General features: G+C 40.8%; 1 protein-coding gene across 1 annotated transcript in view; it reads left to right on the forward strand.

The window, feature by feature from the left end:
• The window catches only part of MCPH1 (microcephalin 1), a 440,996-nt gene that overhangs the window by 174,265 nt on the left and 241,825 nt on the right, over window positions 1-24,906 (forward strand). The window contains exon 11 of the mRNA XM_063442914.1: window positions 19,331-19,493. Coding sequence (XP_063298984.1) covers window positions 19,331-19,493 — 163 coding nt within the window. The remainder of the gene's footprint in view (window positions 1-19,330; window positions 19,494-24,906) is intronic.

Raw genomic sequence — 24,906 nt, forward strand, 5'->3', positions numbered from 1 at the left:
CGTCACATTCTATGTTTCTATGTAAAACCAGTCAGCTGGTGGGGAGGACAGAGGCTCTGACACAGCGACAGGTGGGGAGTGAGACTGGAGCCTCTATGTCAGAAGGAGGAGGGCGGCTCTGACACAGGGAGGGGAGTGAGGAGGGAGGCTGTCTGACACGGGGAGTGAGGAGGGAGGCTGTCTGACACGGGGAGGTTGGAGGGAGGCTGTCTGACACGGGGAGGTTGGAGGGAGGCTGTCTGACACGGGGAGGGAGGAGGAAGGCTGTCTGACACGGGGAGGGAGAAGGGAGGCTCTGACACACGGAGGGGATGGATGAGGGAAGCTTTGACACACGGAGGGGATGGATGAGGGAAGCTTTAACACATGGAGTGGATGGATGAGGGAAGCTTTGACACATGACATGCTGGTGATGGATAAATCAGAGGAGGAACATAAACAGAATGTAGAGGCAGTTTTGCAAAGACTTATGGAATATGGATTGAAAGTGAATTTGGATAAATGCCAATTCGTGCAGGATCGTCTTGAATTTTGTGCTCATGTAATTGACAAACATGGGCTGCATACAACAGATGGGAAGGTCAAGGTATCACAGGATGCTCCAACTCCACAAAATGTGACACAACTAAGGTCCTATCTAGGTCTGTAAAATTATTACAACCGTTTTTTGCCAATTTTAGCTCATGTCCTGTACCCTTTACATCGTCTTCTAGAGAGTAAACGACAATGGCGCTGGACAGTAGAATGTGCTTCAGCTTTCCATAAGTCAAAAGAACTAGTGCATAGTTCACGTCTTTTAGTACACTACGACTTGGAAAAGCCTGTTTCCGTTGCTTGTGATGCATCGAATTACGGACTGGGAGCAGTCCTGTCTCATTCCATGGCTGATGGGACAGACAGGCCAGTGGCTTTTGCCTCTAGATCGCTCACAGCTGCAAAAAAAATATATTCTCAAATAGCTAAAGAGGCTCTGGCAATAGTATGGGCAGTAAAGAAATTCCATCTTTATATATATGGTCGACCCTTCCCACTGCTTACGGACCATAAACCTTTATTGACAATTTTTAACCCACAGAAAGGTATTTCAATCACGACAGCAGCAAGACTTCAGAGGTATGCCTTAACTCCGGGGGCTTATCAGTATCAGATACAATATCGTCCAAACGCTCTGCATTCTAATGCGGATGCATTCTCTAGACTTCCATTGAAAATGGATTCACAATTAACTACCACAGAAAGATCTACAATATATTTTAGTGAGGTGATAACAGCCAGAGAAATTGCACAGGAGACAACCATGGACTCTTTGCTGAGGAAAATACTTTTTTTTGTACGCAAGGGGTGGCCACTAAAGACTCCAATACATCTCAAGTCATTCCAAACAAGAGCTCAGGAGTTATCAATTTGAGATGGCTGCTTAGTCTGGGGAGAAATATTGTATTATTCCTTTTGTGTTACAACAACAGCTTCTTGAAAATTTACATGCAGGTCATCCTGGCATAGTCCGCATGAAGCAGAAGGCAAGAGGTCATGTATGGTGGACAACCATTGATGAGGATATTGCTTGTTATGTTTCAGGTTGCACTGGTTGTGCACAAGCACAGCGTGACTTGCCACATGGTGCTGTACAACCTTGGACCTGGCCTCTATCAACATGGCAGAGAATTCACATAGACTTTGCTGGACCAGTGGAAAATAAAATGTATCTCATTGTGGTAGATGCACATTCTAAATGGCCAGAAGTTCTATTCATGTCGCAGACCACTGCAGAAGCTACTGTTAAAGCATTACAGAAACTATTTGCAACATTTGGCTTGCCCAGAGTGCTTGTTTCAGATAATGGACTGCAGTTTGTTTCTGGGCAATTTCAGTCTTTTCTCAAGGAAAATGGTATTTGACATCATCGTACAGCACCGTATTATCCTGCTACTAATGGTCAAGCAGAACGTTTTGTTCAAACGTTAAAGGGTTTTCTGTGAAGTCTGAAAGCAGAAGGAAAGAGATCTGAACATCATTTGTCTGAGTTCCTTCTACAGTATCGAAATACACCTCATCCAACCACTGGAAAACCTCCAGCATGCCTTATGTTAGGCCGTGAACTCAGGACAAAGTTGGATCTGCTAAAACCAGAGATTCAACAAAGGGTCATCCAGCAACAATCGAAGATGCAAGTCGGAAAAGCAGGCCGTTGTTACCAGACAGGGGATTCTGTTTGGATGCGTGTATATCATCAGGAGAATCGTTGGAAAGAAGCAGTGATAAAGGAAGTTCTGGGGCCGGCGCACTATAAAGTTTTAACCTCTGATGGATGTTACACACGGAGACATACAAATCAACTTTGACCACGTATAACAGACAACCTATCAAAGTGGGTAGGGCCACTCATGCAACCAGACACTGATATTTGGCATGGAGTTTGGCATGATGACATTTCTGAAGTCTGCAATACACCTGGTACAGATACTCATGATGTAATAGGGGATGATTTGGAGGAAATACCCCATGAAACTCAGGAACAAGAACTGCCAAGCCACAGTTCAAATAACCATGAAGGATGTGGTCATGAAAATACTGGCCATTCAACAAGAGAGAGAAGAGCCACAAACCGCTGGCAACCAGAAGTTCCATTAAGGGACTATAGTCGGAGAAACTCCACAGTGAGAAGGCGGAAATGGTATCCTAGTAGGAGTAGAATAAGCTGTCCTGAAAAAAAGATTGTAGATCTTGAAGATGATGGACAGAATGATGCAGATTAAGGACACATTTTTAAATAGTTATTTTATTATTGTTGACTTTTTACTATTTTGTTTTCTTTCTTTGGTTGAGAAAGGAAGGAGATGTGATATATGGGCGGTTGGGCTGTGTGTGAGTGTGTGAGTGTATGTATTGTATATGTATTGTGATGTATGGGCATTGGGCAGTTGGGCTGTTGTTGACTGTAAATGGTGCACTTCCTTTCTTTTGGTTCTTTACTTCCTGTTCCTGTTGGCGGTTGGTGGAATGTTCCAGGGATTTGAAATGGCGGCTGCAGAAACCCTGTGTAACAAGGCAGCAATATGAAGATCCTGTCATATATGTATTAATAAAGTGAGTACTTCGTTATACAGGAATTATTGTCTGATTTGTACAAAACATCACAGATGAGGGAAGCTTTGACACATGGAGGGGATGGATGAGGGAAGCTTTGACACATGGAGGGGATGGATGAGGGAAGCTTTGACGCACTGAGGGGATGGATGAGGGAAGCTTTGACACAGATTGGGGGAGGGAGACTCTGACTCGGGGAGGGGGGAGGAGAGAAAACCAGAAATAGAATGGAACAGAGGCTTTTCTATGAGAAGCCACTGATTGGACAATTATCTGTGAGGTGACTGAAAGTCACTTCCTGTGAAAAAGGGGAGGGCTTACAAAGGCTGTAGTCATAAGAACAGTAGCTTTTGCAAGCTGTTTTAGACTGTACCCCTAATGAATACATACATAAACATATACATGCATTTATTCATTGAGGGTATATGTACTAAACTAAGAGGGGTTCTGTTTTTTTTGTTTTTTTCAGTGTGGAGTGGTCCTTTAAATTGAAATTGTAGCTATTTGTAATCCTCCCTATATAAACTCAATAGTGTGAATATGTTGAAATCATAATTTCCAGAGGGAGTATTTGAGGTTTAAATTTCAAGGGAGCTTTGAGAAAATGGGGAAAAAGAATATAATGAAGTTAAAAATGTTCTTCCTGAAGGATGTTTTAAATTAAATAAATAACTAAGATATCCCTGAGGAACAGTGTCACAACCTTATTAAACTGCACAGGAAGCATCTTCTTAGTGACTTTACTGCCGGATGTGGATATATAATAAGTAAAAGCATGCTAATGAATTTCATTAATGCATGAGGAAAAGGACTTTCGCTTTGTGATATTAATATTAAAATGAAGACATTTGTATGGGAGTAACATCTAAATAATGCTGAAAGTTTACTAAACACATCTTTGCATAATTAAAATAGAAATGAAAAGTTTACTTTTGTTTGCTTTATTTTTTTTTCAAAACACATGGCAAATACATTTAAATTATAATTAGATAAGATGTTCCACATGGAGGGAAAAAAATATATATCACTCTTTCTGGTATATTTGCATAAGAATACTTAATTTCTAAGCAAGAAAGGTAATGTATGATGAAAAAAATATATATATATATTTATATACATTAAGCTGTAGTTGTTCTGCTTTCTATAGTGTTCATTTTAAGCCACTTCTAATGCTCCTCCTACTTAAGGTATAACACTCTAACATGTTGTTTAGAATCCTGGAAGCATCTCTGGTGGCTGTCTGATAAATAGCCACTAGCGGCAGTTTTAGTGCTGCAAAGTAATCATTGCAGTTTCTCAAAAACTGCAATGATTTACATTGCAGTACAAGTGGCACAGGTACACTGCACCCAGACCAGGGGTCAAGTCCTGGGGAATAAAGTGTGGGAACTCACTCGAGTTCCACCCCCACCCCACCACCAAAAAAAAAAAAAAAACTTGTATGCATATATAAACGCGTACACACACACACTCAGGTGCACACATACACTTACAGACACACACATACACTAACAGACACACACACACATACACACACAAATTCACAGATGGACACACATACTCTCACAGACACACATATACACACACACTCCCAGACACATACACTCACAGACACACACACTCACACACACACACACACATACACCAACACACACAAATACACATAGATACACTCACAGACACACACTCACAGACATACACACACTCACACACTCACACACACACAGTCCCAGACACATACACAGACACACACTCCCAGACACACACACACATACATACACTCACACACACACACACTCACAGACACATACACATACACACACCAACACACACACTCCCAGACACACATATACATAAAAAATATTTGTATATTTTTTTTAAAATTAAAAATGTCCACCCAGCCTCCCTACCTGGAGAGCTGGCGTGGACCTGTCTCTGGGGTCCAGTGGGGCTTCAGTGCGGCCGGCTCTTGTCTCGCTGTCAGACGCGGCGAGGGAGCTGTGTTCTCTCTGCTCCCTCTCGCCGCGCGGCTGTCTGCTGATGCCGGGAGCCGGAAATGACGTCATATTCCGGCTCCCAGCATCAGCAAACGGCGCACGGCGAGAGGGAGCAGATAGAACACAGCTCCCTCGCCGCGTCTGACAGAGAGACAAGAGCCGGCCGGGGGTAGTTGGATGTCCACCTCTCAGCTGTCATGTACTGAGAGGTCTTCTCCAACCCTCTTGCCTTGTTTCCGATGGGACCCAGTCGGGTCTGTCCTAGATGCTGAAACGGCATGATGAAGCTGATGAGGAGTAGACCGCTGTGGTGCAGTGGCCATCAGAATGCTGCACAAAGGTGGTCAAAGCATGTTAGCAATTTGCTGCAGTGGTGTGTGAGATCAGCACGATGTACAGGAACCGTATTATTGCAAACAGCCGCCATCTTAGGTAAGGTAAGTTGCATTAGTCTCTTGTGCCTGTGCCCGTTTACCAGGGCCTGTTTGTGTAGAACCAGGCTTGGGGTAGTGCTGTGGTAGGCCGGGATATCCTCCACTGGTCCAAGCAAGGGAGAGGGGATCTGCGAGATCCTGCAGGACTTCGAAGCTGGGAGACTGGCCACGTTACCCGCCCTCATCAACCGCTAGCCCGCAAAACAGACCTACCTCTACGACTGCGTCTGAAGAGTCCCCACTGACCCAACTCCACCCCCACAAAGAGCACTGCTGTATCACGGAATATTAGGCTTAAACTCAGCCACTTGGTCGGATCTGTGGATGGATGCGACTACTCCACTTGGCGGTGAAGTTCCGCCCCCAGTTTTGTTTTTTTGTTTTTGAAATATATTTGTTTTATCAAACTGTAGTCTTGAACTAAAGGGCGTGTTTCAATCATATACAAAAAACAAAGCTCATTTAATGATGGTAGCAGGGATATAACTCCCTGTCTAATTGGAGCCACCAGTAACTTAGTCATGTATACCAATGTGAGCTCTGCCTGCCATGTTGTCACTAGCCCTTAACATGCTGAATCCAATCACCTGGAAAAGATCAATTTGTATAGCATTCTGCATATTGGCAAAACATTGTCTCTTCTTTTTTTCAACTGAATCATCTGCCACCACATTTCTAGTCTTCCTAGCCTTTTGGTTCTCTCCGTACTGGATAAACTACTCTTCTTTGTGCAAATAGAGTTGGTAAGTTCTATTAGTGCTAGTGCTGAGCTTGTATCGCTAGTATCGCTGGTATCTTCACGTCCGTTTAAGGCAGCTCAGAGCAAGCCTCCATACCTTATAACAAACCCTGCCATTTTCTCGTAAAATATCTCCTCTACTCATTGGCTGCACGATTTGCACCGACCGCAGCCATTTTATTATGTGTTCCTCTTAAAAAACACACTCTGAAAACAATTTAGACATTACAATTATGCATGGCATTTGGTCTGTAAGCAGTGCTTCTAAACAAAGATGTTGATTAATTACATTCAGCCCCTGCAGTGTCATAAACATACCTGTGCAACGAGGACAGCAATGTTTCCCTGAATACAGAATACTGAATATGAAGTGCCATACAGATCTTTCCTTTTTTTTTTCCTTCTATCTCTGCACCACTATTAACTTCAGTAAAAGCTTTAATACCATTCAGCGAGGTAAGGGAATGTGGAATTGACACTTCCAGTTGAGTTCAAGCTTACTGAATAATTCTAACAGTTCAGAAATCAAAATTCAATAGAATATGTATAGATTAAACTTTCTTCTGATGTCTGCTCTTTTTCTTCTACTTATTTGTGGTCTCTATATTTAAATGCAGAACATATTGCCACATAAATGTCATGTTAGAATAATTAACACTATAAGTATTGCACTAAGGGACATTCTGATCATTTTGTCTACAGATTTTAAGATTTAGATCTAATATACCAGAAAAAAAAAAACAGCAAGTGTGCGGAATGGGCGTCAATTTTACCCTAAATAAACATGTTATGGTCTCTTTGATTTTGTATTGTAAGACTGTGACACTCTGGGCACCGACAACAAGCCTGTGTTGAAGGTAAAACCAATGAGGTAGAACTTAGAGGAAATACTTTTACTAAACATTAGAACTCACCCTTAACGCCATCCACTTTATCTTCTTAATCACCTGAGATTATATCTTCTTACAGTTCATTACAGGGTTATATTCCACGCCTTGCATTGTATTTTGTAAATATTTTAAAACAAAATGTGCAGAGGTTATACTTTATGGAATGGAGAAAATTGAATTTCTCGATATATTCTGCAGGGCTATAACTATTTTAGCTATTACCTTAAATAAACACTGTGTTTCTTAATTCTATTTTTTTCTGGAAAATATATATACAGACCTTTATACCAATCTGTAACAGCTCCCCTATACTCTGGCTGAGTATATCCGTTATGAATCTCCGGAGTCCCAAGCGCAGTAGTAATTATAGCCCAAGTTCCCCAAACATCAGCCTAGACTTGATGAAGGGTAAAACAACTCTGTTTAATCCAGGCTCAATGGCCTGCTTTTATACAATACAGGGACACAGTAAACACACCCATAACAAACCCATAAACACGCCTACAAAACGTCCCCAAAATGCCATGTCACCATGACTAAGCATAAAATGACAAAATATGAAAACACACAAATATATATTTTTCCCACGTTGGAACCCCATAGTTTATACATCCCCGGATAGCCTGGATCTGAGCGACCAACATATCCGAAAAACGCTCAGATCCCACGAACACAGCTCAAACACCACCGTGGGGAAGTTCTAACAACACAAGGTCTTATGCCCAAAACAGTTTCAGGGCGTTTTGTCCTTTTGCCGGTTAACTTCAGGAGTTCCATGCGAACGAAATACTGAACGCACACTCTGGCTTCGGTAGCGTTTCTTCGTATGAAGCATACAAACAAACCTACCGAATAGCGCTCTCCTGACGTATGTGGGGAATGAGCAGGCGATCGTCCAAGTTCAGCGGTGTTCGGGAGTTTGTGTCAGATTTTACTTCCATGCGATCGACGCCCAATCATCGCTGCCTACATTCTCGAGTACAAGATGGCCGCCACACGGTTCCCACGTGTTCATGCAAATGAACGGCGGCCACACAGCCGCACAATTAAAACCCAATCTGGTTGGAGTGTCAGGAGAGGTTGACAAAGGTCAATAAGCTCAGAGGTGGTCCGCAGTTCGAATAGTCCAAGGGAATCCCAAGAACCAAGTCTTTTAATAGCCTTTTAGCATGGCCCATAGTCAGTGGGCAGGAGGCTAGCCTCCACACTCCTCCAGGAGCTAGTGGCTAACGTCCAGACAAAGGGGCGTTTGTCACATTATCCAAGTACTTATTTTTGAATTTCCTTACATTTTTAAGAAGTTGTAATTTTTCTACACAATTTGAAGTTTGTTAAATGAATGTTGGAAAATCAATTATGAGAAAAGAGTATTCACTTTCATATCACTATTTATTATACTGCAAGTGATAATTTTAAGGTGAAGCCAAAAACTCCCACCCCTTCTAATTGTCTGTAGGCCTACCTCCCCTAAAAGCTAAATAAGTAGAAAATATTACATACCTTGAATCCAGACGTCACGGCAGCTGTACAAAGAAGCCTTTGATTGGACGCATTAACTGGCTCAAAGCACATGTGTGCGGTGTGAGCTGGCAAGGGGAGGTTAAAGGGACTGAGAAGCCAGAGAGAGTGTTAAATGTAGTAGGAAAAATCTGATTTTATAGGGAAGCGGGAAGATTGCAGTTGAGGAAGTATGGAGGGGACATCCACTCTTGCTTGCAGTCTCAGCCTGCCATGGAGAAGCCCAATGCCTATGTTGCCAGCGTGCTGTGCGTGTTTATGATTGACATTTATTCACAAAATTGACATTAGGCAGCCTGGAACTGTGTCACAGGTGCAACTGGTCCCCAGCACAGAAGTGCATATATATTTATATGTGTAGCTTTTTAATCAGACACTGCATAAACAGACTACTACCACCATGACCACCTCTAATATCAGTAGTGGCAATGGTGGTTGAAGTAACCCTTTAACATAGGAAGATGTACCCAATAAAAGCAAGACGTGAATATACATGATGTACAGAAATTTTCAATATAATAAACCTTTTACATTTCTAGTCTTTGTATTTATTGCTATTGACTTTCTGCATTTGAAGAGTACTATTTAATACTTTAGATGCATATAAAACATTCTAGTAGACCTGTGCAATTCGTTTTGTTCCAAATGTACATTCGTACGAATTTTATGCCAAACGGATGCTTACGAATGTCCGAAGTGATGAAGTTTGCTAGTTCGGAAGTGCCGAAGTGATTCGGATTTCTGAAAAGTGGCAAAACAAGAGAGAGGGAGGGAAAATTACGTGAACGATAAAGGGAATCTTGACCATTAAGCAAATTCCTTTTGTGCAATGTAATGCTTGCTTGCCCAATCCAGTTTCACTATTCCCTGTCCAATGAAATGAGCAATAGACATGCCATTCGGATGCTTATGAATGTCCGAAGTGCCGAACCGAATGCCATTGGTCCGAATTGCCGAAGCAGACTAATTCTTTTTTTTTACTTACCTTAATTTCCGAACTGAAACAATTTTTTTGCCCATGCACATCCCTACATTCGAGTTTGGCTGCTGAAATTTTGTTTTTCAAAAATAATCTTCAGATCAGGCAGAAAATTACTTTGTTTTGTAAATTTATAACTCATGATAATTATACCAGTGCAGTCCATTTAAAGGGATACAAATCTGTACTCCTAGCTCTTTACTTCCCCTTTGATTGACTTTTTAGAACAGGAAACTTTAGTAAATCTTCACTTTTGTAATTGAATAACAGTCATTGGGCTGTACCAGTCTGTGAATATGTATGTTTGTGTGTGTAATATTTCAGTGTCATGTTTCTTAAAAGCAAATTGAAAAGTGTATTATGAAGTGTACACTGATTTAATCTATTGCCCACTGCCCAGTATAAAAAGATCTTGGTCATAGATTTGAAATTTCAATCTGTCCCACAATACATTTTGAAGATCATATATTGACATATGTATATCTATGTATTAATGTATGTGTTTACAGGAATATGTCTGTCTATCGCTATAAAAATAAATCATATTGCATCTTATAAGCTAAATTAACTTTGGGGTAAAATGTGTAGAAACATATCCATCCAGTGTAAATAGAATTTAGCATCGTGTGAAATAGATATTTGTAAAACTGGTAAAAATAGATTGTAAAACAGATAATGCAGCACTATGGAACATTAGAGGTCCAAAGCAGCCAATACTGTGTGTTTATCATTACAATATGATTAGAGCAGTGAGTGATTGGCAGCACAGTGCTACTGCCTTGTGCTTGTCCTCCAGCTGCCATCTTTGTTTGAAATAGAGTGGCAGACATATCAGCTCAGTAATCAGAGTCACAGAGCACAGCCCAGCAAAAATGGAAATCTGAGAAGAGATTTGGCTTTATGTAAATAGATGACTGTGACCTCCAACAAGATGATCAGTAGCATAGGCATGTCTGAGAAACACAGTGCTAAACCTAAAATGCTCTCATTGGGAAAAGAAAAGTAGCAAAATTAGGAAATGAGCAGTTTGTAGAAATAGTAGGTCATGACATGCAAAACACCACAAACCCAAGTAGCCAAACAGCTCCGCCACAGGAAACTGCAGAAGGAGCCTCATACTTTATAGTCACATCCAGAAGCAATGATTGATGCATGTAAAGGAGATCAAGAAAGTGCACAGGAAAAAGAAATAACATAATTACTCTTGTTACAGGTTATAGTTCTTATAAATAATGTAAATCTACCAGGTATCAGCTCGTTAAAGTGCTTTGGGAAAAAAAAAGTTTATAGTTTAAAAAGCATACAAAAATTAAGGCATAAATGTACATCTTTATTTAAAAGATGATGCTGCCTTTTGCAGCTGATTTCACATTAGTTTTCTGTTATCTTATAACTTTCTGTTTTCTGTAAATATTCAAGTGATATCCCGTGGACCCAATGCAGCCATTTTGCATTCATCTAGTCTCCTCTCTTAATTTCTTCAAAGAAACCCAGGAGATTAGTTGGGCAAGATATTTCCTCCACAAAACACACTGCAATGTGCTAATAGATTTGTTTTTTAAAAATATTTTTATCCATATTTTCTTTTTTATTATTATGATATAGTAATTGTCAACGCTATTTTCTAATAAGGTTATTTACAAATACATTTTAGCTAAACTAAAACCCTAGGTCACTCAACAGGGAGTGTTTTATGAATTTACTGCTCACTGAGCAGCTATGGGATGACAAGAATTGAGACACTTTTGGAATTTGGTCAGGAGTTCAACTCTAGGAGATGGTCTAGGACAGCGGTAGGCAATCTATGGCACTAGTGCCATGCATGGCACTCGAAGTGCCTTTGCACGGCACTCAAGGCTACAAGAGCCAAACAGGCTCTGGCCTGTCAGGAGTCCCAGTGAAACTTCAGATATCCGCTAATACAAAAAGGTGGTGAAGGACAATCCTCCATTTATGCATTGCAGCACATAGAGGAAGTGATCTCAGATCACTTCCTCCCAGCACTTGTGAATGGGAATCCACACTGGAGTAGAGCATCCCACAGCTTCCTGTTGCAGCTTCTGTCCTTGAGCTGTACCTGGCCAGCCTGGTCCCCACTAAAACCCAGGAAAGCCTCAGAGCTGCAGAATAACCCTCCCCTCATACAAATAATACAAACACACACACAGTCCGCACAAACACAACACCACCAACAATCCACATACATGCACACAACCCCACATGCAGTCTCTCACATGCAATACCCCAAACAGCCCCACACATACACACACTACCAAATACACAATGTGACAAATCCATCCACACACAATTCCACATGCAGCCCCCATACACAGCCCAAATTCATAGGTATTATACATGATACCACAAACTATTAATGAACAAATACAATATAATAGCTCATATACGCACAAATACAACGATACAAACCAAATGCAGTATAAATATCACAAGCAGAATATGGCAACATGCACACCTCAATTTAAAGAAATAGGACAGACATGCTACGGGACACCACAATCATATTTCGGCACAGTGCTGCTAAAAGGTTGCCTACCCCTGGTCTAGGAGATGGTCAAGTTATGATGATTTGAACTATGTATGGTTCTTCTCTTGCTCATGAGTAAGGCCTGGTTGACTTGGATCAGTTTTAGTGAAATACTCCAATACTAAATGTGGGATAATTTCCTCATTTTCAAACAAGCCAAAACTTATTGTATTAGAAATCAAACACAAACATGGCCATCAAACCCCTTTCTAAGAAGATACGTATGTGATTGTCTATAAATTGTGATTACAATTTAGTTGTGGGCTGTTGTCTATATGAGCCACAGATGGAAAACAAATAAAGACACCCCAAACATACACTGTCTCAACCAATTTGCATGGTATAAGTATATTTAAATTCAGAGTTTATTTTTTTTTATGATAAAAGCACCACAGCAATTGTTTGCAGAGTGAACAGTATGCAGTTACTTGGTGCATTTCACCAAGTGATTAGCTTAGAAGGTGGCTTTTGTTGCTGGGTGGAATCAGTGGTGTATTTTGGATTTGTGCTGCCCTAGGCACGACTAAATTCGGGCACTCCCGAAATCAAAATTTACCCCCCCAATTTGTGTCAAGGCCATTTTTTTGACCGACTGACACATGCCCTCATTGATACATGCACTGATATACACTCGCTGACACAGTCATTGGCACACACATACAGTCATTGGCACACACTGTTTAACCAACACACACTTCCACTGACAGACACACACTGACACACCCACTCACTGACAGGCAAACACTCTCAGATACACATAAAATGACATACACACACTGACACACTCACAGGCACACCCATTCTCATTCACAGACCCACACTGACAGCTACACTCACTCACTCACAGTAAGGTGGACAGCCACAGAACACAAGGCAAACAAGGCATTTGTCTGGGAGCTTGGGGTGGCATTTTTTGGTGCCCCCCCTAAAAAGTGCCGCCCTAGGCAAATGCCTTGTTTGCCTTGTGGTAAATACATCACTGGGTGGAATATCTTTATAGAGAGATTCAATGTTAAATGCTTGTTGGATAAGGCACTGAAAAAAAAATACAAAAAATACTGTACAGCAAACTACGAATCAAAATTCCTGAACACCCCTTCATATGAAAATAACCCTACATTGTGCTCACTGGTCATAGGTCCCTCATGGATTCCTCTCGTCCTTAATCCTTATCCTCGACATGCCTGTCACTCCCGGGCCTATCCTCAGTCCACCATAATCCAAGGGCAATTACCGTATATACTCGAGTATAAGCCGAGTTTTTCAGCCCATTTTTTGGGCTGAAAAACCCCAACTCGGCTTATACTCGAGTCAGAGTCTGTATTATGGCAATTTACATTGCCATAATACAGACTGGGGGGAGAGGGGTGCTGGCAGAGCTGTACTTACCTTTCCTGCAGCTCCTGTCAGCTCTCTCCTCCTCCGCGCCGTCCGTTCAGCACCTCGGTCAGCTCCCAGTGTAAATCTCGCGAGAGCCGCGGCTCTCGCGAGATTTACACTGGGAGCTGACAGAAGAGCTGCACGGACGGCGCAGAGGAGGAGAGAGCTGACAGGAGCTGCAGAACAGGTAAGTTACAGCTCTGCCAGCACCCCTCTCCCCCCACTGAACTGCCACTGGACCACCAGGGAAGGAGAGCCCCCCTCCCTGCCATGTATCAAGCAGGGAGGGGGGACGAAAAATAAATACAAATATAAATAAAATAATAATAAAAAATAATACTAATAATAATAAAAAATAAAAATAAAAAAGGGGGTATAAGGACCACTGTGGGAGGGGGGGGGTATAAGGACCGCTATGGGAGGGAGGGGGGGGATAAGGACCACTATTGGAGGGAGGGGGTGGGATAAGGACCACTATGGGAGGGAGGGGGGGGGTATAAGGACCGCTATGGGAGGGAGGGGGGGATAAGGACCACTATGGGAGGGAGGGGGTGGGATAAGGACCACTATGGGAGGGAGGGGGGGTATAAGGACCGCTATGGGAGGGAGGGGGGGGATAAGGACCACTATGGGAGGGAGGGGGGGGGATAAGGACCACTATACCACTATGGAAGGGAGGGACCACTATAAGGACCACTATGGGAGGGAGGGGGGGGTATAAGGACCGCTATGGGAGGGAGGGGGGGGATAAGGACCACTATGGGAGGGAGGGGGGGGGATAAGGACCACTATACCACTATGGAAGGGAGGGACCACTATAAGGACCACTATCGGAGGGAGGGAGTGGGATAAGGACCACTATGGGAGGGAGGGGGGGAGAAAAGGAACACTATGGGAGGGAGGGGGGGATAAGGACCACTATGGGAGGGAGGGAGGGGGGGGGATAAGGACCACTATGGGAGGGAGGGGGATAAGGGCCACTATGGGAGGGAGGGGGGGGATAAGGACCACTAGGGGAGGGGAGGGGGAAGTAAGGACCACTAGGGGAGGGGAGGGGGAAGTAAGGACCACTAGGGGAGGGGAGGGTAAGGACCACTGGGGGAGGGGGGTGAAGGAACACGGGGGTGGGGAGGTAAGGACCACTGAGGGAGGAGGAGGGGAGGTCAGGACATATGGGGGGGGCAAATATCCTTGCACCGGCCCTGCACACACTGCATTCATACACTGCATTCATACACACACTGCACTCATACACACACACACTGCACTCATACGCACACACTGCACTCATTATACACACACTGTAAATAAATATTCAATTAATATATTTTTTTTAGGATCTAATTTTATTTAGAAATTTACCAGTAGCTGCTGCATTTCCCACCCTAGTCTTATACTCGAGTCAATAAGTTTTCCCAGTTTTTTGGGGAAAAATTAGGGGCCTCGGCTTATATTCGGGTCGGCTTATACTCGAGTATATACGGTAAATGAAAGTTGGTCCATCAGTCTTTGTAGGACCGAACCCAGGAAATTCCTCTTGTGTCTGTCAGAGTAACTCCGCAGTAGTGTAAGCAGTGCCTATTCTTAGAAAAGTCAGTTTATATAATGATCAGCCTGCACCACATCATTAAGCTGATATGGTGCTGGTGCCTACAGTGTTCTTTAATGCTGGATTGTCAAGTTAGATTAATATTGTAAGTTCTCACCACACCCTCACATCTGATTTTAAAGTGCTGCCCTGTTTTACTTTCTACAGTGTTCACATTTTTTAGGATGATGCCAAAAATGCCAGTTCAGGGGCCCAAGTATCGGCCTGCATTTGTTTTCATGGAAGTAGCAAATTAATGTTGAGATAAATATATGTTATCCTGATCAAAATTCCTGAACACCCCTTAATATGAATATAACCCTAAATTGTGCTCGCTGGTCACAAGTCCTCTCGTCCTTAATCCTTATCCTCGACGTGCCTGTCACTCCCGGGCCTAAATCTGACTGCCATTATGGGGTCAAGAAGGAATTTTTTTCCTAGCTTGTTGCAAAATTGGAAGTGCTTCAAACTGGAGTATTTGCCTTCTTTTGGATCAACAGAAAAAAACAAATGTGAGGAAGGCATTTACCTAAAAAAGGAGTTTTCATCTATGTTTATTTTTATTTTTTTAATTCTTTATTTATGGTTCAATTTATGCAGTTCGGTGGGTGGGGTGTGGGTTACAGAAGAGAAATTGGGGTGGGGGGGAGGATAATGCACAGTTTCTACTTTTTTACAATCACACAATCACCCGTTACATATGCCGGGATAATAGAGGCTTGAGTTGTACAAAAAAATGTTTAATCCATGTTTATTGAAGGCACAGTAATCCAATATGATGTCTGCTGTGTTTTTCAACCATGGGTTGTAAAATGGCCTAGTTTTCTACATTTATTTTATTTAATTAACAAATATGTTACCTTTAATCGTATCTTTGTGTACACTGATAGACATTCACTGGCTTCTTTATAAAGTACGCTTGTTTCATAAAAATATTAATATTGCTTTAATGTAAAGGACGCTTACCAGTTTAAGAAGTTTAGCAGCCGATTGAGTAACACTGGTCTAAATGCTGGCAAAGATTAATGAGGCTTTTGGATTTAGTTTATTGCATATCCTCATACAGTCCAAAGATTGGTGTGCAATAAACAAGTATCCACTGAGTGTCAGCTCGGGGTAAGTGCACTTTTTAAATGAGAGAGGAGAATGGCCAGTCTTGTTCATTATATCAATTTACAGATATTTATCAAACAGCATTTGATAGTATACAAATGGACTTTTCTGAGTGCACATTGATATTTGAAGCAGATAGCTAAAAGGGGAGAATAACTCATTAGATTCCACTCCTATGCACTTCGAATAGGAAGACAAGGATAAAGTGGCTATACAATCACTAATACTTGATTATTACATTGAAAATTCTCAATGAAACACATGAATACATTCTTGGTGTCCATAGAACAGGTGATAGTGGTATTAATAATAGTGTGGTCATTTTTTCTTGGGAAACAGTAGGCCTCGTTATACTAAATGAGTATCACTTTAATAATTCAGTCTACCATATTATTACTTACGTTGTGTTTAATGATACCAGTACACTCTACCCCTTTTCAAATATATACTCACAGTAAAATTATGTCACATGGTTCATCTTCAGATGGCTATGTGAACATGACAATTACAGTTTACTCCAGTGTACTATGTAATATTAAGCTAATATAACACCTTTCAGAGCTGGAACTTAAAATTTTAAATGGACACTATAGTCACCAGAGCAACTACAGCGTAATGTAGTTTTTCTGGTGGGTATAGTCGGTCCCTGTAGGCTTTTTGCAGTGAACACTGTCTTTTCTGAGAAAAGACAGTGTTTACATTACAGCCTAGGGACACTTCCAGTGGCCACTCCTCACATTGATTCAATGCATCTCTATAAGGAGATACTGATTGGCCAGGGCGGTTGGCCCTGCACCCCTGGCCTGCCTCCTTGGCTGAGTTCATTAGAATTGACAATCTCAGCCAATCCAATTCTTTCATATTGGAAAGCATTGTGATTGGCTGAGATCATCACTTCTGATGATATCAGCCAAGGAGGCAAATCCGGGGCAGAGCCAGCACCGGCAGACTGGAAGAAAGGTACGATTTTACTATATTTGTGGGGGCTAGATTGTGTTTTAAACACTATAGGGTTAGGAATACGTATGTGTTCCTGACCCTAAAGTGTTCCTTTAACCCCTTAAGGACACATGACATGTGTGACATGTCATGATTCCCTTTTATTCCAGAAGTTTGGTCCTTAAGGGGTTAAGTGCAACTGTTGTATAAATATCTTGTTTTTATTAGAAGGGATGCGTCAATCTTTTTCATAATCTGCCATCTTCTGAAATCAAAGAGTAATCTGGAATAAGAATGTTTGTTTGAAATTACGGTTTGAATTGTTTGAATTTAGTTGGTAAAGTTGCAGCAGAAGCCAAGAGCCCTTAAGCTATCGCACTGTTAATGAGCAATATATGACCTATCTAGAGGTCACTTCTCATACAATAAATCATAAGAGAAGTAAATTAACATGTTTATAATAAGTCTGAAAATTGTGCTTGTCTTGGTGAGAAGACCTTGAAATAAAGTTCTATTAAACTTTATACTTTATGATCTTTGTATACATTGATGGAAGGTACTACATTCAAAATGATGGAGACCTTTTTTGTAAAATAAGTATTTGCTTTGTTTAATATGCTATATGAATGTATTTCTGAGCCCAGTATATTTTTATCTAAATAAATGTATCACAAAACCGTTATAAAGCTCACATTAAGGTTAGGTGTATGTGTTTTGGATCTAAATCCTAGTGAAGAAGAAGTTAGCATGCCATCTTATTTATCAGCTTTGATTGAAATGTGTGTCTTTGCAACCTCTGAGGTTCTGCAGAAGGTGGACACAACTATGAAATGTGGCAACCAGACAGACAAACTCTGTACACAACATTACAGTACAGAAAGAGTCAGCATAGTTATTGACTGACTTCATGGTAATAAAATGTAACTGAAAGTACCATCAACTAACATGACTAGATAATCTTGATGCTGGACAGTGGCTGATTTGGCTTAATTTGTTTGGTCTGCTACATTTGACTTGGCTTCAACATGGGAACAAAAATGAAGGGCAAGCGTAAAGATAGTAATATAGTCAGACATAATAAATCATACGCAACTATTTGGAAATTTAGCAAATTAAGGGTAATGCTTCCGTAGGAGCTTAAGGTCCAGGTGCTCAATTTCTTGTAATCAAAGACAGATAGAGTAATGTATACACTGTCTGGAACTCTTGCCTACATAAAAATGACTGTAAACATACAACTATACTATGAATCTGTGTCAGAAACAGGACATCACTTGAATTGACACATTACACATGTCTAAGCAGTAGGTAAGTGGACAATAAAACAAGACTCCTACTCTAGCAGGAAAATGAACATTTGAAGAAGACTTTGAGAAGGGCCAAGAAAACAAAATGACCTGGGTGTGACATTGTGCTATTAAGATTCTTGCCACTGTAGTTTTAAACTCTGATTTGTACCCATATGATAAGACTGGGTAACGCTGCTTCTGTCAAATAAGTAAAATAAATAAAATACTTTTACCTTATCATTGTTCATGCCACTGTAGTTTTAAATTCATAACTCTTAAGACATGATTGGGCAGGGCTGAAACATTTAAATTATTTAAAACATTGAAAATACTTTTACATTCCAGAGAATAAAAGTGCGTTAATATTATGGAGTAGTTCAACCCCTACCACTTCTTCAGCTGCACCCTCTGAATCCAGCTGCCTCTCTTTGACAATTTTTAAATTTGGAGGTTTGCAAGTGTCAGTCATGCTCAATTTACATTTTATGTATCTTCCCAGAATTGTCTCACATTACTTCCTGTCCATTCCCACTCCCCATGTTACAATTAATTATAATTATTAGTTATAGTCTACAGTCTGCATACAAAATGAGCTTCATGGAAGGTACCCGTCTATTAAATATAACATCAGTATTCACTGGTGATCTACTCATGGTGAATAGAAAAAAAACAACAATGCTTTTCATTTAATACATTTTTGAAGCTCCATATTATTGTTTCATAGGTTGGAACAAAACACTTTTTTAATGTACATTTATATGTAAATAATTACAAGTAAGTGCACTTTTGCTTTATTTATTATCCTATTTTTATGTTTGTTTTTATGTTTTAGGAAGCAGAATACTTTGATACAAGTGGTGAAAAAGTTTGGTGGCTTTGTTTTTACAGACCACGTTTGTGATACTACGACTCATGTCATTGCTGGTAACCCACGTCGGACTTTAAATATACTCTTAGGATTAGCTAGAGGCTGTTGGGTTCTTTCTTTTGACTGGGTAAGTATTAATATACTGTGGCACTGTTAAACTGCAATAGTGATTATATTCATTTGATTCTTAGTTTCCCAAGAGACTAATCAGACATACATTTGTGGACTGTTACTCACGGAGATGTTGAATTTAACAATTTCCTTCAAATATGATTCAAGTAATTTGTGCAGTTGACAGGAACCCCTGTTGTTTTTAAGTCGGTGCAGATATCTTGGTAATACAGAAATAAGTCATTCCAAGATTTTTGTTGTAATATTTGTACATTATAAATGATTCGACTGCTTGCCATGGGTCTTTTTCTGTTTAGACATTCATTTTAATCCATTTTCCTGGCACTGGAGGGTCCCTCTCCCTCCCACCCACTAATCCCCGGTTACTGAAGGGTTGAAAACCCCTTCAGTCACTTACCTGAGGCAGCGACGATGTCGCTGTCTCCTCCTCCGCACCACTCCTCTTCTGCATTGCCCACCGGCCGAGGAGACCTAATGCACATGCGCGGCAATGCCGCGCATGCGCATTAGTGCTCCCTATAGGAAAGCATTGAAAATTAATTTAAATGCTTTCCTATGGGGATTTGAGCGACGCTGGAGGTCCTCACACAGCGTGAGGATGTCCAGCGACGTTCTAGCAAGGAAAATCCTTGCTACAAATCAGGAAGTGACCTCTAGTGGCTGTCTAGTAGACAGCCAATAGAGGTGGAGTTAACCCTGCAAGGTAATTATTGCAGTTTATAAAAAACTGCAATAATTACACTTGCAGGGTTAGGAGTAGTGGGAGTTGGCACCCAGACCACTCCAATGGGCAGAAGTGGTCTGGGTGCCTGGAGTGTCCCTTTAAAGAGAAGATGTCAGATTCTTTGCAGTAATATTAAATTAAATAGTTCCATCTTTGCATACAATGGTGGGGTCACTTCGGGGAGTCTAGAAGTAGATAAAGCAATGGATATAAAAAAAGTGAAGTATCTCTAATGCAGCAAATGACACCAGAAAACCAAAAGTCCATGCACTATATATATATTTTTTTTGTCTTGCCTTACTGTGTTGTTTCCAATAACTTTTTATTGTTAATAGCATTTATATAGTGCCAACATTCTACGCAGGGCTTTAAAATTATAGAATGGAGATTTAAAGGAACACTATAGCACTAGGAACTCAAACCTAAATTCCTGAGACCATAGTGCCCTAGTCCCACGTTAGATATAGACGCCTCCTCTTAACTGTAATAAAAATTAGTATTTAAAAAAAAATACTCCCTTGTTGTTGCTTCCGTCTCCACATTCTGCAACATCATCGTGCAAGTGTTACTTTCGTGGCTTGTTGTCTAAACCAGTGTTCTTCATAACAGAGTATTGGGGACACAATGTGCATGCACGCATCCTTTCAAATGATTCTCATAGGAAAGCATGGTATATGATGACATTTGACATCATCATACCTTCTTTTGAACTCCCAACTTGACTTACTCGAGGATAGATTATCTGAGCCTCCCTTATTATTACCTGCCACTTATCCAGAAAATTGATAGACTGACACTTGGTCAGACCATGGGAATTTGCAGAGTGGTGCAAGAATTAACAACTCTCACTCCTGAACTGTATGATCTTAAATTATTTGCCAATATTTTTGACAATGAGACTTAAACCCTGACTACTGATTCTAAATCACAAATATCGCATGGGATTCATTCAGCATAGACAAACCAGGAACAATATAACTTGAACCCTTGCTCTGATGCACCAGGCACACAGCACATCATAGACCTTTATACTGCTGCCTATGAACACAGAGAAGGAAGGCCTTTGATAATGTTAACTGGGATTATATTTTTATTACACTGCAACATATAGGCAAAAAAAGTATACACCTTCACTTAAAGGGAAAAATAAAAGAACATAGTGTACCACTTTAAGGATATAGGAAACACTTAATTGTATGCACTTACAAAATGCCAGAAAGTTAAAAGCCCATCAAATATCGTTGCCAACTTCTCGATGGATCCCAAGGTGGAAATACAGGAACCCAGATGGAAGAAGCACGTGCGTTCCAGTGCTCGGGTGGGAGTGACCTCGCGGAGGAAATGGATAGCACCAGAATTCATTAAGAAAAATGGGATAAAACAAAAGTTAATATCATCGGAACATATTACTCATACAAAACATAAAATTAAATAAAAGATGCTGTATATAATATATAAAAAAGAACCGTGAAAACAAATGGGTATATAATCTCATCATAGTAAAACTTCCTACATGTCACAGAAAAATATCGTACAAATCATAAAAAACATACTATATCAAAATCGATGTTCATACCCTCAGGTTGCATAGTATTGAGGGTATGGATCCAAAACCCCTCTCTTTGCCTCAATTTAAGTAATAAATCACCACCTCTTTGGTCTAAAGTAACTTTTTCAATCGGAGTACAGTTAAAATTGTGGAAACTAAAGCTAGGGCACCTGTTACAATGTAAAGGAACTGAATGGGTGGTAATTTTCTTTCTAATATTATTCCTGTGTTCTAAAAATCGTATTTTAACAGGTCTGGTGGTTCTACCCACATATTGGACTCCACATCCACATTTCAAAAGATAAACTGTATTACTTGTGTTGCACGTAATGTGTCCCCTAATTTTAAAACTTTGGCCTGTCACTGTACTAGTGAAATTTAGAGTCTTCTTCGAGATTTTTTCACAGCTTTTACAAGCACCACATGTAAAAAAAGCCCTAATTTTGTTGGATCGGTTTGGCATAGTTCTTAAAAGTGCTAGGTGCTAAGAGGTTCTTAAAATTCCTGCCTTTTTTAAAGATGACTTGTGGGGCTCGAGGAAGTTCAATCTTTAAAAATTCATCTTCCAATAACAAAGGCCAATGTTTATTTAAAATATGTTTAATTTTCTTCGCATGGGTGTTATACTGAGTATTGAAAGAAAAGGCAAATTTGTTAGCTGTGGGGCGCGCCGATTTATTAGATAAAAAGTCATCCCTTTTGGAATTGTGAGCCTTCATAATTTCCTTGTTGATAAAATTCTCGGTATAACCTTTTTCTAAAAATTTATCTTTGAGAATTTGCGCTTGATCTAAGAAATTGTGCTGATCTGTGCAATTCCTCCGCAGTCGAGAAAATTGGCTGCGGGGAACGCTTTTTAGCCAAGGGGGGTGGTGACCACTTTCTGTATTGATAAAACCATTTGCATCTGTTGGTTTAAAAAAGGTTTTTGTTTTGATCCTAAGATCCTCAATAAAAATAGTTAGATCTAAAAAATTGATCTCTTTTCGACTCATAGTGGGAGTAAAAATCAGAGAAAATTGATTGGCATTAATATAAGTAAAAAAGTTTTCCAAGGATAAAACATCGCCTCTCCAAATGATTAAAATGTCATCTATATATCTTCTCCACAGCACCTGACGAAGTCTAAGGACGAAACGCGTAGGGCGGCAGGAATACTTTACATAACGGACTTTTAATTTTGTATTTTAAAGTTTTATTTTGTTCGTGCTTCTTCCATCTGGGTTCCTGTATTTCCACCTTGGGATCCATCGAGAAGTTGGCAACGATATTTGATGGGCTTTTAACTTTCTGGCATTTTGTAAGTGCATACAATTAAGTGTTTCCTATATCCTTAAAGTGGTACACTATGTTCTTTTATTTTTCCCTTTAAGTGAATCCTTGGGAAAAAGAAAATTCTATTGATCCTCCTGTCTACGTTCAATGAGATTATACTGGGAGATTTTTTATTATACTGCAACATATAGGCCTGGGGCTGTACATGAACAAATAGATATGTTTATATCGGGACCAATGGCAAGTGTATGTGTGAATAGTGCCTTTACAGACCACTTCACAGTAGAACTCACCAGAGATGTCCTCTGTCACCACTGCTCTAAATTCTTTACTCCAAACCTTTCCTGAATGCAATCATGAGTAACTCAAACATACAGGGGATACATGATGTGAGAAAGCAACCTCTATAAAATGGCAACATATGTCAAAGACCTGCGAATCCAGAGGATTCTTTGCCCAATATTGTGTCGGAATTACAATATTATGGCACCCCGTCTAATCTGAAAAATCAATCACATGAAATGGAATATCCTGAACATTTCCCTGTAATAGACACAAGCTGACGTCGTCCATCAGAGCTTCCTCTCCATCTGTTAAACACCACTGCATGTGGTTAACAAGAGACTATTTCCATCACAGAAAACTTTCTTTCAATGTGTGTCTTCCTTTAACAGAAACTTGGAGAATGGGAATTTCCTCATTGAGAACCATTAAATCCAATGCTTTCCTTTGAGAAGCATCAGATGACATTTGTCGTCCTCATGCAATGTTTATATCTCTGAAATGGCCATGTTTTAAATTTGCAGGGGTAAAAAGGCAGGGCCACAGCAGCCAGACCACTTCATCAAGATAAAGTGGTCTCGATGCTTATAGTTGTCCTTTACACACGAGTGAAAATAGTACTCTAGGTTATTGCACAGGTCACAAAAGCATCCAAAGCATCTGGCACAGACCACAAAAGCAAATATAGCATCTGGAGTCGACTGTGGGACACACTTAACTTGCTTAACAGACTGGTTCCTGAGGTAGAATGCTTGGAGTTGAGGAATCAGGTCCGCTTGGAGCTCTGGGTGACGGTGTTCCGGGTTAAAAGGATATACTGCAACCGATCTCTCACAACTACAAGAGCTGAGGTTCGATAGGACCTGAGGATTCCATTATTGGGAAAGCAAGCCAAGGAGGAATGGGTATCCAAGTTGAAAATGCTGGTGCAGAAGGAAGTTGAGCTGGACAACTGGTACCGTGCTCTGCCGTGGCAGGCAGAGCAGGAATACTTAGGGATGAAGAGTGACTGGTCCCTGGAGAGCTATGACTTTGACTGCCCAGGACTATTATGGGATAAACTTCAGGATGCTGAACTGGTTATAGAAAAGGGGTACCCTTCGCTGTGGATGTTAGACAGATAGGATGCCATGCTTGATCGTGTGCCATCCCTCATGTTCGATCTGGATTACTTGGTCGAAAAAGAGTGGAGTCTTGAAATGGATTATAGGAGGCTTCTTGAAAGGGTTCAGCAGTATTCAGCAGTATTCCCTACATGCGGAACAAAAAATGGATACTGAAACTCCAGCTGCAGCACTGCCATTGGGACAGAGCACCGCAAGCCTCTACCCCCAACTTGCAGCGATGCCGATGATTTAGACCTGAGAGAACACCTATCTATGCACTGTGGAGTACACCACTCCCCCAGATAAAGCACTGGTGTCACAAACGCACCCTACTCCAAGAGTGTGCGTGATGTAGTTGTGGTGGTGAAAGGGTTAAAGTTCACTATTTGTCTGCACAAGACTGGAAATAATGATAAAATCCCCCTTGGTCCCCCAGGTAAATTAATAATAAAACCCACCAAATACAACTTAG

This window comes from Pelobates fuscus, chromosome 2 (genome assembly GCF_036172605.1).
Source record: "Pelobates fuscus isolate aPelFus1 chromosome 2, aPelFus1.pri, whole genome shotgun sequence".
Classification (NCBI taxonomy): Eukaryota; Metazoa; Chordata; class Amphibia; order Anura; family Pelobatidae; genus Pelobates; species Pelobates fuscus.